This window comes from Apis cerana, linkage group LG9 (assembly GCF_029169275.1).
Source record: "Apis cerana isolate GH-2021 linkage group LG9, AcerK_1.0, whole genome shotgun sequence".
In the NCBI taxonomy this organism is placed as follows: domain Eukaryota; kingdom Metazoa; phylum Arthropoda; class Insecta; order Hymenoptera; family Apidae; genus Apis; species Apis cerana.
The window spans coordinates 1,158,416-1,173,337 of record NC_083860.1 but is presented as its reverse complement, the minus strand read 5'-3'; the positions used below and the strand labels follow the sequence as shown (position 1 = coordinate 1,173,337).

At 15.8% G+C, this 14,922-nt stretch overlaps 2 protein-coding genes across 3 annotated transcripts in view; one reads left to right on the top strand and one right to left on the bottom strand.

Annotated features, from left to right (window-relative positions):
- Positions 1–7,495, bottom strand: part of LOC107995803 (elongation of very long chain fatty acids protein 6) — a 74,202-nt gene extending 66,707 nt beyond the window's left edge. Inside the window, exon 1 of one of the 2 annotated variants that reach the window (XM_017053483.3) lies at positions 7,227–7,495. The gene's annotated coding sequence lies outside the window, so the exon portion shown is untranslated. The remainder of the gene's footprint in view (positions 1–7,226) is intronic. The other variant, XM_062079806.1, reaches the window with a different exon arrangement.
- A 2,312-nt stretch (positions 7,496–9,807) lies between these two features.
- On the top strand, positions 9,808–13,680 carry LOC107993905 (60S ribosome subunit biogenesis protein NIP7 homolog). The gene is made up of 4 exons (XM_062079805.1): positions 9,808–10,759; positions 11,672–11,897; positions 12,490–12,630; positions 13,380–13,680. Exons 1-4 carry the CDS (start codon positions 10,704–10,706, stop codon positions 13,497–13,499), a joined length of 543 nt encoding a protein of 180 aa, XP_061935789.1. The 5' UTR covers positions 9,808–10,703; the 3' UTR covers positions 13,500–13,680.
- Positions 13,681–14,922: the final 1,242 nt, after the last annotated feature.

The window sequence follows — 14,922 nt, the reverse complement described above, 5'->3', positions numbered from 1 at the left end:
AAAGTAGAACTACAAAATTCTAATACTCTTATTATATATTTATTTTTTTATATCTATAATTATTATTAAATTTTATAAAATTTGATATTTAAACAGTTTGAAATTAAAATAAAAAATTTAAATCATCAATAGAAGTTGAATAGCAACTTCAAAAGCAAATAGAAGTTGAATTATATTAGAAAAATTTTAAATTTTAAATAAATAGAAACAAATAATATTAAATAAACAATAATATTCATAAATAATTATCAAATAATGAATTGCAGATAGAAGCTGTTAATTGATTATTATAATAAATATTATAGTAAACATTTTCAAAGATTATAAGATTTTGGAAAAAAATTATATTTATATAGTACTTCAACATCTATAAAAAATATCTTGAATATTATATAAAAATCAGAATTAAATAAAATACATGTTGAATAATATTATCATAATTAAAACATTTATATATATATATATATATATTATATATTTTATCGTAAATAAAAACATCCAATTATGGGATTTTTTTATTATTATTTATCAATATCTTTTGTAGGAATATCTCTAAAAATAATTTGTATTATGTAAGTTGAGTAAATTTAATTAGAAACTTGAACAATTTGAAGATTAAATCATCTTTTTTATGGAATATATCATGCTTGATAACGCAATATTTTAATTACATATCATACCTTTTTTATTCATATTATACATATTATTCATATTACATTTATATTTTTGCGAAAGAATATTTTCTGACAATTAAAATATATATTACGTTTATCATAATTTATGATAAAAAAATAATTATTTTCTAAGTTGCCTATTTTGAATTTATTGTAATTCTATTATATTCTGTCATAAAAGGATTACAACAATATTACAACAATATTAAGACGAATATAATAATATAATTATTAATTTTAAAAATTGACGTTGATTCTTAACTGATGATGGATATTATTAAAAAAGCAAATATCAATAATATTGTTGTGATTAACATAGAGTCAATACGATAAATCTATCATTATTGTAACAATATATCCAAATTAAGAAAAAAATACTTTATACTTAAGAGAATAATGTTTTTTTCAAAAGATTTTTCAAAAGAAATTTCAAAAGAACCGAATAATATTTTTAATAAGAAATCGTATAAAGAAAATACTGCGCAAAGATTGATCTGTGATCGATTTTATACAATTTGCAATACAATTTTATTACAAATAAGATACATTCAACTATATTAAAAACACGAAAAATAATACTATTCTACAAAATATAGGACAGTAGAAGCAGCAAACAACATTTCAATTGGCAAGTTTCATGAAACACATAACGTGTTCTGATTGTGAAAAAAATATAATATATAAAATTTTCTATAGTATATAAAATTTGTTATTATGTTTTGTATTTAATTATTGATAAATATTTTTCACATTTATATGTTTTTAATTACAAATATTGCTGTTCATTCTCGCGTTTCATTTCATTTTTCCTATTAAAATGTTAAACATGTTAAACAATATTTGCTATGATGAAACATATTTCTTAGCACAGTGTACGAGAATGTACAGTACGATTGTAAGACCAATAGCGTTGTCCTTGTCTTCATGTAATCTCTTTAAGCCATTCATAAAAGAAGCTACAATGGTGGATAAGATATATGTCACAATTTAAATCTCTAATGATTAATTCGATTTTAAAAAAGAAATTTAATAAAAAAAAAATAAAAATATGTTATATAAAGTTCCATTATTTAAATAATATCCTCATGTCAAAAATATCCTAAACTTAATTTTCTTTATTTTAATAAAAATAAATATAAATAAACAAATGCTAATCAATAAAATATTTGATGACTATTAATTAAATTATAAAATAAAAGAATTTTAATTAATATTAAATAAATTAATTAAAATAATTAAATAATCAATTATTTTTAATAAAAAAAAGTCACATTACTTTTTTAAAATATTAACTTTTTTTATTTTGTTTATATTACTTTTCTATCAAACATATTAATAAAATAAAATTTAAAAAAAATTTTTTTTAAAGACATTATATATAATAATGGATATTATATTGGATTATATTATATTATTACATGTAATATCCTACTTTATTTATATATGTATTATTATTCTATATTTTTTTAATGTTAATATAAAATACTCTTTTTAATAGATTCTAATTACTGATTAAATATTAACTGAACTCTAATGTGTAGATTTGCAAAATAAAAAAGGAAAACTTATAATTCTTAATAATTGCATTAATAATATTTCATAACATTAATAATATTATATACTAAGAATTATTGATTTTTTCACCGTAAATTAAAACATTTTTAGCAAAGAATATAATTGTAGAATAGTAAAATTATATCTCTACTTTCTAAATTTTAGATTTAATAGATTTAATGATTTTAGATTAAATTTAATAGATTTATTATAATTTTAATCTTTATAATTAATTATTTATTATATCATGTTATAGAATATTATTATTAATTAATCTTAAGAGATTAATAATCATAAATATATCTATATATACATAATAATACAAACTATTAAAAATATATTAATAATAATTACTATTAATAATAATATTAAACTATTGTATTTGATCTGCATCTATTGTAACTTTTTCATAACATTATTTATTTGTATATAGTATTTTTATATATTATTTTATTGTATATATTATTCATAAAATATATTTTAAATCAAGTATTAATTTTAAATAAAACTTAAAATCTGAATAGAAAATACGCAAATATGTGAATAATTTTATTTTTCAAAATCAAAAATTAAATTTAAAATAGAGAATGTACAAAACAAATATAAATATAAAGAATGAATAAGTATAATAAAAATATTTTTTTAAATAAATAATTATATTTTTTTGATTTATTTCGGTATTTTTATATTTTTTCTTATTCTTTTATACTCATTTATACAATAATATAGCCAAGAGATATTATTTTTATAAACATGCCAATTATTCTAACTATTGGAAGAAATCAATGCGCGCGCAGATCAGCTCATTGTTTGATAGTAAAAAAAGAGAATAAATACATTTAAAATACATTTATGATTTCAAAATATACTTAAGTAAATTTATTTTTTGCAACAGTTTCTCACTGCGTTAAGAATGATTATCCAAGAATAATTATATTAACAATTTTCAAATATATTTATTCTCCTAAGTTAAAATCAAAACAAAAAAAAAGTAGACATTTGTTTTTTTAATATTCGAAATTAATTAGAATGCAAGATTGGCTATAATATCATGTCAAAAAAATTTTTTATATGAAAGATAATCACTAGACTATAAATCTATTTATCGATACAAATGCTATCGATTTATGATTTTCTATGAACTTTCTGTAGTTATACAATCGTCGATTGATGTCTATATTTTGCTACATTATAAAAGATGATTATGTTTTTATTTTAAATTGCGATTATAAATTAAAGAAATTAAAACAAAAATTAAAAAAATTAATAAAATGTGATTAAACATAGTGATTATAGTAATTTATAATTAATAAAAGAAAAATAATATGGAAAAAAAATTAAGCAAATAAAAATTAAAAAATTATTTATTTTATATTTATTTTTATATTATATTTATATAAATATGAAATTAAATTATTTCATTTTACATAATATTTTTTTTTAATTATTGATGATAATTTGACTGCATTCATCAAAATTATAGAGAAACAATATTCATATAAGATTTGATTAACAAAATAATATAATGATATCGAAAAAATGAATGTAATTTATAACGCTTGAATTTAATTTAATATCGATAGCATATAATTTTGTATTTTTACTGAAAATTTTTCATTAGAATTATCATAATTATCAATATTATCATATATAATTATCAATATTATCATTTAATTATCAAATAACTTAAACGATGCTTACGATGTCAAGACAAAAATTTCTATTAAACATTAATAGAAGTACAAACAAATAAAAAATAAAAATAAATAAAGATAAAATATAATATATAGATATATAATATAAAACATATAACATAAAATAATTTTATTTATGACTTTTTTACATACTATAGAGAAATAAAAAATTATACATTACTTAATGAAGAAAACTATAAAATTTTACTTTTTCATGTTTTATTAATTTAAATCATAAAAAAAAATATAAAAATCTTAAATTATAATAAAAATATTTAAACTAATTGTTCTGATTAAGCTAAACAAATGTAAATTAATTTTTTAAATTCCAACATTTGGAAATTATTAACAAATAAATTTCAAAATAAAATACATATAAAATTAATCTTATTATTTTAGATATTATTTTAGAGATATATTAATATAATTAATTTTGAATAGAAACGAAAAATGCAAATCTATAAAAAATCTCTCTAGATCTAATAAAATCTAACAAATTCTAACAAATAAACTCAAATGAGATAATTCTATTTTCCACGTGTATATTATTTGTCTCTTAAAATATAGATTCATGTAAACGCTATTTGAGTATTATCAACTTGACAAAATTATTGAATTAAAAAAAAAACATTTTTTGAAGTAGTTATAATATCCGTTAATGTTTTTATGATTCTAATTAAAATTTAATCAAAAACGCATTTGAATATATTTTAAAAAAAATATAATATTTCAATATCATCAATTCTTAGAATTTATTCAAACGAAAAAATTCTCAAAGGTGATCGTACGCAATAAGATAACATATAAATTGATTATTATTAAGAGCAACATATTTTGATATATGAACATATTATATTTAAATTTTATAAAAATTGTTATTTTATTAATTAATTTTTAAATAAATTTCATCATATTAAATATTCATCATAAAAAATTTATTTAAAAATTGAAAAATGATGATTTATAAAATTATTAAATTATTAAATTATTAATTCTTTAAAAGGATTAATGATTTTAAATTAAAAAAAATTATTTATTAGTAATTTTTGTAACGATGTATCATGTAACTATATAATGAGCTTCGAATTCAAATCCCAACGCGCACCATATTCGCGCATGGCATGATGTTTGCATGTGTGCACACGTGTATGTCAGAATATACTATCTTACGTGACAGCTTTCTCTATCATTTCTTTTAATGCATTTGTACTTCAAAAAAAAAAAAATTATATATAAAATTAAAAAATGTAAAGGAATATTAATTAAAAATAAAAAAATACTAAAAAACATTATGAATATTAATGTAATAACATTTCATCTTTTCATATCTTTTCGGAATTTTATATATTTATTTTATTACTACATATTTTTTTTTCGTTTTAATATGATATATAAGTAAAAATTTTCATATGACAAACATGATATAGAATTATTAATTTATATTAATTCAATATGAATTATTAAATAATTCAATTACTTAAATTTGTGATTTATATATTTAATTATTTAATTATTTTATATTATTTTTTAAAATATTTATTTTTCTTATATTAATATACAATTTTCTGTATACAAAATTAAAAATAATATTTATGAAAACATACATCATCTTCAATGCTTATATATGTAACAAATAATAAACATGTATATAGTTATTATTTGATCATATACGCTTTACTAAGTACACATATTGAATTGGAATCGTATATTTTGCAGTATTGATGAAAAATAATCGTGAAACTTGATTGAACAATATCACTGACAAAAGATTAATAAAATTACTTATAAAAATCATAAAGAAATATTTAAAAAATTTTTTATAATTATATATAAAAAATTAATAAAATCTCTAAAAAGAAATAATTTTATCATATATATACAAAGCACAAAAAAAAAATTTATCGAATTTTCAAATCTTTATATTTAAATAGTCAAGATTAATTTCAGTTCAATGAAATTAAGATACATAATAAGTGCAATTTGTATTTATTATATTTATTATAAAATGAGTTTATGATAAAAACTTAATTTTTTCCACTTATTTTTAGTAAAACTCTTTTAAATAAAATAACTAAACTTTATCGCGTAAATCAATCCAATATATAAATATATTTAATAAAATATAAATCATTCATTTCAAAATTTTTTTTATAAAAAATTCATATAATAATATTTAACATACATATCAAAATATATGAAAGACTACACAATGTAATTAATTTAAGAAATACTTTTTACAATCTTTTTTTGTAATTTTTTGCTAACATAAAGAAATAATTTGATAAATTTTCTGTAGAAAGAATCGCAATATGAGTATATTTCGCGCTATTGTAAATTCAGCTGTTAATTTAAATATCTGCTGAATATGCGGAAAATATTTTTCTTCAATCTAATTTAAAAATTAATGATTTTTTACACTATTTAATAATTTGTTTGATCTTTGTAACATGATAATCTTGGAATATGACAAATGCATTAAATTTTATTGAATAATGTATTATAGTAATAAATTAAATTTTGTTGATTTTAAATTATGCAATAAAATCTATATCTTATAGTAATATATTTGAATAAAAATAATTTAAAATTAATAAATGAATATGTTCAAAATAATCCTTAAGAACTTTTTAAATGGTAAGATTTAATTAATGAATATCAAATTTTAATGTTAATAATTTCATGTTAATAATGTTAAAATTTCATTCAAATAATAAATATAAATAAGACAATTGTCAATTATAAAAATTGAAAAGACAGGATAATAGATGTACGTAAAAAAATATTCAAAAATATTTTGTAAAAAATTAAACATAACGAATATTTTTGAAAAATAAATTAGCAATGTAAAAAATATCGAATCATTAACTACAACTAAAAATTCAATTATAAATTTAAAATATAATGAAATTTAAATCACATAAAAACAAAAAAAATATAATTATAAGAAATGTTATATATAAATGCAAGATATAAAGTAAAAATGCATTAAAAAATTAGATAAAATATTCAATAAAATAAATCATTACTACTAAAAATTTAACAACATTTGCATAGAACTTGTGTTGTTATTTTAAACAAAAGTTAAAGATAATAAAAAAATATTTCAAAGAAAAAAATTATCAAATAAATATTTAGTACACGATATTTAATAAGTTTAAACTTTCATAACTAATTTCGATTTATTAAAATTAATATAGAAAAAAAAAGGCTATCCAAAAAGTATAACATAAATCTTGCAGAAAAATGTATAAAATTTTCAAACAATATAAAAATTATAAGAAAAATGAAAATTAAGAATACATACCATAAAGTGGGCCGAGGAATGGATTCAGAACAAGTTGATGGAGGAAAAGACACAAGGTAGATCACAAAGGAACGTTGTTTTACTTCGTTTGTGCACACGGAAAGACAGAGAATCGCACTAATAAGCGAACAGTCGCGGTTGCCTGTTTTAAGTAGGCATATTCGTTGAAGAGGATGAAACAAGGCTGACTTTCAGTGTTAGCAGTTTTTACGCACGCTACCGGCCCAGCAAGATTAAAATGGTAGAATACCGCAAGGCGCCATCTTTAGTAGATGGCACGCAAGCGCTGTTTTTACTGCCATCTTATAGTCAATTATTGAAATAAAGTTTAAAAAAAATAACATACAGGATATAGTTTTAGAGATACGTAAAATAATTTTTATATATAAACATAATTTTATTTTGTAAAAATAGAAAAATAAAAATATAATGAAAGTATAAGTTCTTTTATGATAAATATAAATTAATAAAAATGTAGAATATTAATATTATTTAAATTTTTATTTAAATTTCGACAATATACAATATTTCGAAATATACTATTACAATCGAATCTTTTAATTTAAATAAATTGATAGCTTTGCTATTGATTAATTTAATAAAATTAATTAATAAAAGAAATTTCAATCATAAATACGATTTATATTTAAATGAACAACCAAAATTAATATATATATATATATATATATTTTATAGATAAAATCAAAAAACAATTTATATTTCATTTAAAATTTGAAATATTAATTTTAAGTATATGAGTTACATCAATATTCGTAAAATTATGAATTCTGTTTAGGAAAAAAGAAATCTATATTAAAGAAATATCAGATAAAAGAGATAACATCAAAAATAATTATAGGTTAGATTTGTTTATAGAATATGCGAAATAATATATTATTCGATCATATCTATTCTATCCTTTGAATTTTGTTTGGACACAAATGAAATTATTTAATTCGAACTTTTTCTATTATTGTCTATACATATATTTGATCATGAACTTGCATTTAATTATATTATGTAATCATATTATATAAAGATGCATCAATAAAAAATAAACAAAATCACATGATTAAAATTTTAGAAAATTAAAATCGATATATTCATAATTCTGAACATTATTTAATATTTTATTACTAATTTTTTAATAATTAATATAAATTTGTATAAATTTATAAAGTTCATAAATTTATAAAATTCATTTAAAACATTATATTTATATTTTGTTTACTATTAATTTTTTTATATTTTTAAAATTTTATTTTATTTTATTATAAAATTATAAAATTTTATTTTCTAGTAATCTCATATATTATAACAACATATTTATAGAGATATTCTGTACATGATAATATTATGTACATGATATAATACCGGAATTGTAAAGATAAGTATCTAGATTAATGATAAAATATAAATATTTGTTTATATTTGTTTATAAATATACTATATATCTATACGTATATATAGTTTAATATATTAATAATATATTTTTAGAATGAATTTATTATTTCTAACTCTAAATCAGATTTGATACAATAATTATTTTTCCATATCTACATATAAATATCTATACACAAATTATTTTTAATTTTTTTTACAATTAATATCATTATTATTGTATATTTCATTAATACTAATATATTTTATTTGATTTTCTTATTTATATTAATGATTTATCGCTTTATAAAAAATAAAAAATATGAAATAGGATATCAATTGGATTAAGAATACACAATTACAGAATATACAATTCCTTTTTGTTTCTCAGTATTCAAAACAAATTGAAAGTTAAAAAAAATTAAAAAATTAAAAAAAACCATAGATAATCGAATCAAATTCAAAATTATAATCTAATTGTTATGTATATATATATTTTTATAAAAAAATAAATATTTTTAAATTTAATATTTAACATTTTATATATTCTTAAAAATATTTATTTAAATTATTTGAAAATTTTTATTTATAGTATCCATTTATGTTATAAGATTTATTTTACATTTGGCGTCAAAGAAAGATTATATATCGTAGTTTAATATATTTTTAATGCAAATTTGATTCAATACAAGATTTGATATAAAAATCTATATATAATAGTAACACAGAATTAAATATCAATTGATATCAGTTTATAATCAAATTCTTAGCTAGATAATAAAACACTATAACAATCTATTTTAAATATAACTTATTATAATTGATTTCATTGATTATAGCAATTTGAATTTAAATAATTTAATTAATTTGAATGAGATTTTTTTTAGAGAAAAATTGCATCCATAATCGAAAGAAAATCGTCAAAATTTAATCAATAATTTGCTATAGTTATATAATAAAGTTTTCATGTTTTATTTTATCTAAAATATATATAATATGTATATTTTATATACATATTATATATATATATATATATATATATATATATATATATATATATAAATTTAATCTTAAAGCTGCAGACAGACTCTATGCTATTTCCATTATTATTAAACAGAGTGAATTTTCGAGAAGAATATATAATATTATTTTCTTTGTCACTACACATTAATATTGCAGATACATTAATTTTGACCGAAGTGATCAAACTTTGTTCAAAATTAAATAACGAATCATGTCATATGCAAGGCTTTAACGTAAAAAAAAAAGAAGAAAAATTCAAACTAATATAAATAAGTATAGAAAATAATTACGCTACATTATTTATATTATTATATTGAATTATTTTAGTATATTCTTGTTTATATAATTTATTATAACAACATATTACTAAAAATATTTCATAAAATAGCAAAAATTGAAAAGTTTTTTTTTTATTAATTACATAGAATTATTAATCTAAACAATTTACTTTTATCATGATTTGTATTTAAAATAGATCATATAAAAATATATTTATTAAAGAAATATATATAAATAGCAAATAAAAATAAAAATAACTTTAACGATTTTATTATTCATTCTATATAAATATTATTTATATTTTTAAAAAATAAATATACCTATTACTTTAAAATTTTTTTATTCTATTTGATGAGATAAAATATAATTTATAAATGTAATATTTATGTATTTAATAAAATACAATTAATATATTTATAATATATAATTGTATATTATATCTTATATATATACATGAAATACATGAAAATATACAATTTAATAAAAAGTTAGATGAGTATCTTATCTTATAATTTTATTATCATAGAAAACACACTAGAAAATTTCACTTAACCTTTTTCTTGATTAGTTTTATAGAATTTTTAAAGTTATTTTAAAGAATAATTACTGTTACTTTTATTCTATATTAATAAATATATATAAAATATAATATATAAATAATATATATGAAAGAGAGAAAAATATATCGAAAAAATAATGAAAAATTATTGTTGAAATTATTTTAGATAATTTTAGCATTTGACAAAATTTATCTCTACATTGCATATAAAAGTTTGTACATATACTTTATATAAAATGAAACATTTAACTGAAGAAAAAACAAAACTTGTTTTAGAAAAATTAACAAAATAGTAAGTATAATATATCTATATAATTTTTTCAAAACTATTATAATTGATTATATGATTTTTATTTAATAATAAATATAATAATAAATATTATATAATGAATAGATTACAAATGTGTAAATTTATATTTTTATTATAGAAATTATAGAAATGATATAAATAAAATCACTTATCCTTCAAATATCATAATGAATATTTTATTTTAAATATTTTATATATTTTTCTATATTATATGTATTTTTTCCAATATTTATATGTTTAATTTTTCATAAATACTTAAATATTTGCAATCTAATTATAATTAAGAAAGTTAGAAAGTTAGAAATATAAAAAATATAATTGATAATAATAACTTTACTTATGCTAGTAATCTCTATAGTAAATATTAAAAAAAAATAAATAGAATTTTAATTTTATTAACAATTATTATTAGTGTTATTATTATAGTATAATATATTATAGTATAATTATTATTATACTATATATTTATTATAATATTAATTATAATTATTATATATGATGTATATATATATATAGTATATTTATAATATAATTATTATTAGTATTATTACATCTTTTTAATTATTCTCTATTCTCTATTTAATGTAATATTTATTGTTCTATATATATTTTATAATGTAAATTAAAAAATAATTATGATATATCTAATAAAATGATTTTATGAATTTTTTTGTTCAGAGAAGGATGTTCAGAGAAATTTAATTAAAAAATAATAAAAAATTTATTAATATTATTGCTAAATAAAATAAATTGTTATTTGTTATAATAAAAATAAACATAAACAATTACATCTTACTATATTTATTATGATATAATTTGATATATTTTTGATATATTAATTATGATATTATTTATGCGATCATATAATTATATATATGTAAAATTTATTTTTAGTATTGGAAGCAATGTAAAATTATTATTTGATCGACCAGATGGTGTTTATTGTTTCCGAGAAAAGAAAGGCAGAGTATATTATGTTTCTGAAAAGATTTTATCATTAGCAAATATGGTAAATCCAGAACGATTAGCAAGCATTGGCACATGTTTTGGAAAATTTACAAAATCTGAAAAATTTAGATTACATATTACTGCATTGTATCATCTGGCTCCTTATGCACAAGTAATTATATTGTTTTTAATCATTTATATTTGAATATAGTTAAATTTTATATTATTCTTCTATTCATAATTTTTCATATATATAGATATAAAGTAAAATAATATTGAAATCTAATATTGAAATCTAAAATAATATGATTTTTATTATTTTATTAATTTATTTACATATATTTATTTTTAATATTTTTTAAACACAGACAAATGATTTCATATTCATTCTATCTCAAATATGTCTTTTATATATTTTATTGATTTATTAGTATATTTATTTATACATTTACACTACTTTATATTATAATTATCTATTAATTTTATCAATTTTTATATAGATATTAATAATAAAATATCTTTATGATGTTAAACAGAACATAAATATTTCATTTTAATGAAATCATTTTATAATAAGATTTGCTTTTAATTTATTCCTCGTAATATACAAAATATAAATTAAAATTACTGTTAAATACATTAAATCATATTAAATGAATAAAAAATTAAATATTATTAATATCGATTCGATCTTAAATAAAAATAAAACACAACATAAATAAAAATTTATAAATATATTTTATATAATTTTGTTCTTTTTCTAGTATAAAATTTGGTTGAAACCATCAGCTGAACAACAATTTTTATATGGACATCATATTTCTAAATCTGGTTTAAATCGAATTACTGAAAATACACCTCAGTATCAAGGAGTTGTTATTTTTTCCACAAATGATATACCATTAGTAAGTAAAAGATTGGATTATTTAATAACTTATATTTTTATATAATAAATTTTTAAATAATAACTTTATATTTTTTATTTTAATCATATATTAGGTTGTTGCAAATGAAATGATTAATATATTCATAAAATATTTAAAAATAATGTAAAATAATATATTATGAATCAATTTAAATTTGAAAATGGATAAATATAACTTGAATATTATTTATTATTAAATTATCTTATTGTAAAAAAACAAATTGTAAATTATATTTTAACATCAAATTCAATTTTTTCTTATACAGGTTTAAAATTCATAATATATAAAAATTATTATTAATATTAATAAAATTAAAAAAAAATGGATTAAAGAAAGAAATTTTTTATTGATATAAAAAATTATAATTGAAAAATATAATTAATTAAATTAATTGTAAATAAATTGTAATAATTTTAACTTGCTTTTTGATGGGTAAGATGAAATAAATTTTTTTATTTTTACTTAATATTTTCAACAAAATTATAATAAACAACAATTTTATTTTCAACAATTTAATAATAATCTGTACTAAAAAAATACTTGTTTATTAATTTTAAATGATTTGATATTTTATTAATATTAATAATTATTTATAAAATAGTACTGAACTCTTTAATACAAAACTATTTTACTACTTAATACATTGTATATTTAATACAAAAAATAGTAAATATTTTGTCTCTAATCTATTTTATTATTAAAATTTAAATTTAATAAAATTATTATAGGGTTTTGGTGTCACAGCTAAAAGTACAATAGATTGTAAATATGCAGATCCAATGGCAACAATATGTTTTCATCAAGCTGACATAGGAGAATATATTCGATCAGAAGAATCTTTAATGTAAAAATCTTATAAAAATTTTTAACATATTTATAATATTATTTTATAATATTAAATAAATATGTAATATATAATATGTATTTATTAAAGGTTATACACAATATATATTTTTATTAAAAAAATATTTTTATTATATTAAATATACTACACTATATATACTATAAATATATTAAATATACTACTTATATATTACTTATATTATTTACTATAAATATATCATAATTATTATTCTTATATGTTGAAGAAATTTTCAAATTAAATTTTTTGATTTCATTAAAATTTAAAAAACAAATTTTAATTTTAATTTAAGTTAGATAATTATTTTTCTTTTTTTATAATTATAAAGTAAATCTTTTTTTTAAATCAATAAATATTAATACGTTATTATTTAATATATATATTCCAATAACTTTAATAAAACTTTTTCTATATAATTTTTCAATAATTAATAATAATCATAATTTTTAATACTTTCCCTTGCATTATAATTTAATTCAAAATAATCTGCTTTAAATTTTTAAATATTAATCTTTGATTTAGAAGTTTTATTAATGCTTTATTGATTTTTATTTTTATTAAAGAATTAATTATAGAAAATTAATAAAAATTTAAATAATATAATATAAATTTAATAAACTAATATAATAAGATTCTTATAATGAGATTTTTTTTATTAAAACATTTTATTAAAACAAGAATTGAAAATTGAAAGAAAACAATAATAAATATTTTAAAAAATGATAAATTCGTCTAATAAAAGAATAAAACAAACGATTATTAACAAATGTTTTTAATATATTAAATTTTTTAAATGGATATTGAATTTTTTAAATTTAAAATTATAATTATTATATGATAATAATTATTAGTATCGATTTTATACAAAATTTAATAGTTAAAGTTATAATAAATAAAATTACTTCGATAAATTACTTCAATAATTGATTGTTTAAAATATAATAATAATCGCAAATAATTATAGTGCCAAACGGTCGAAATTATATAAAAAACAATTATAATAGCTACGAATAAATGTTATTCAAGCATTTTAATAAATAATTGAAATTTATTTGAAATTTTTAGTTAGAAAATTTTTAATTACTTTTTCAATGGATTAATATTTAACTCTGGCACCAAGATACAGAATTTATTATTTAATACTTTTTTTTAGAAATTTATTATCTTTTCAATATCATTCTTAACGATTTAACATTATGTAGAATAAGATTACAAGTTCGTTATTGTTAAAAATAAAATTAAATTTAAAATTACGAATAAAACACAAAGTAAAATAATAATAATAAAAATAATAAATTTCAAAAACAAAAAACAATATTATTTTTTCAGATTTTTAAAAATGTTTTATTTAGAAAATTACAAAATAAAAAACTATTTATAATATTTAAATAATAAAAATTTTTTGTATT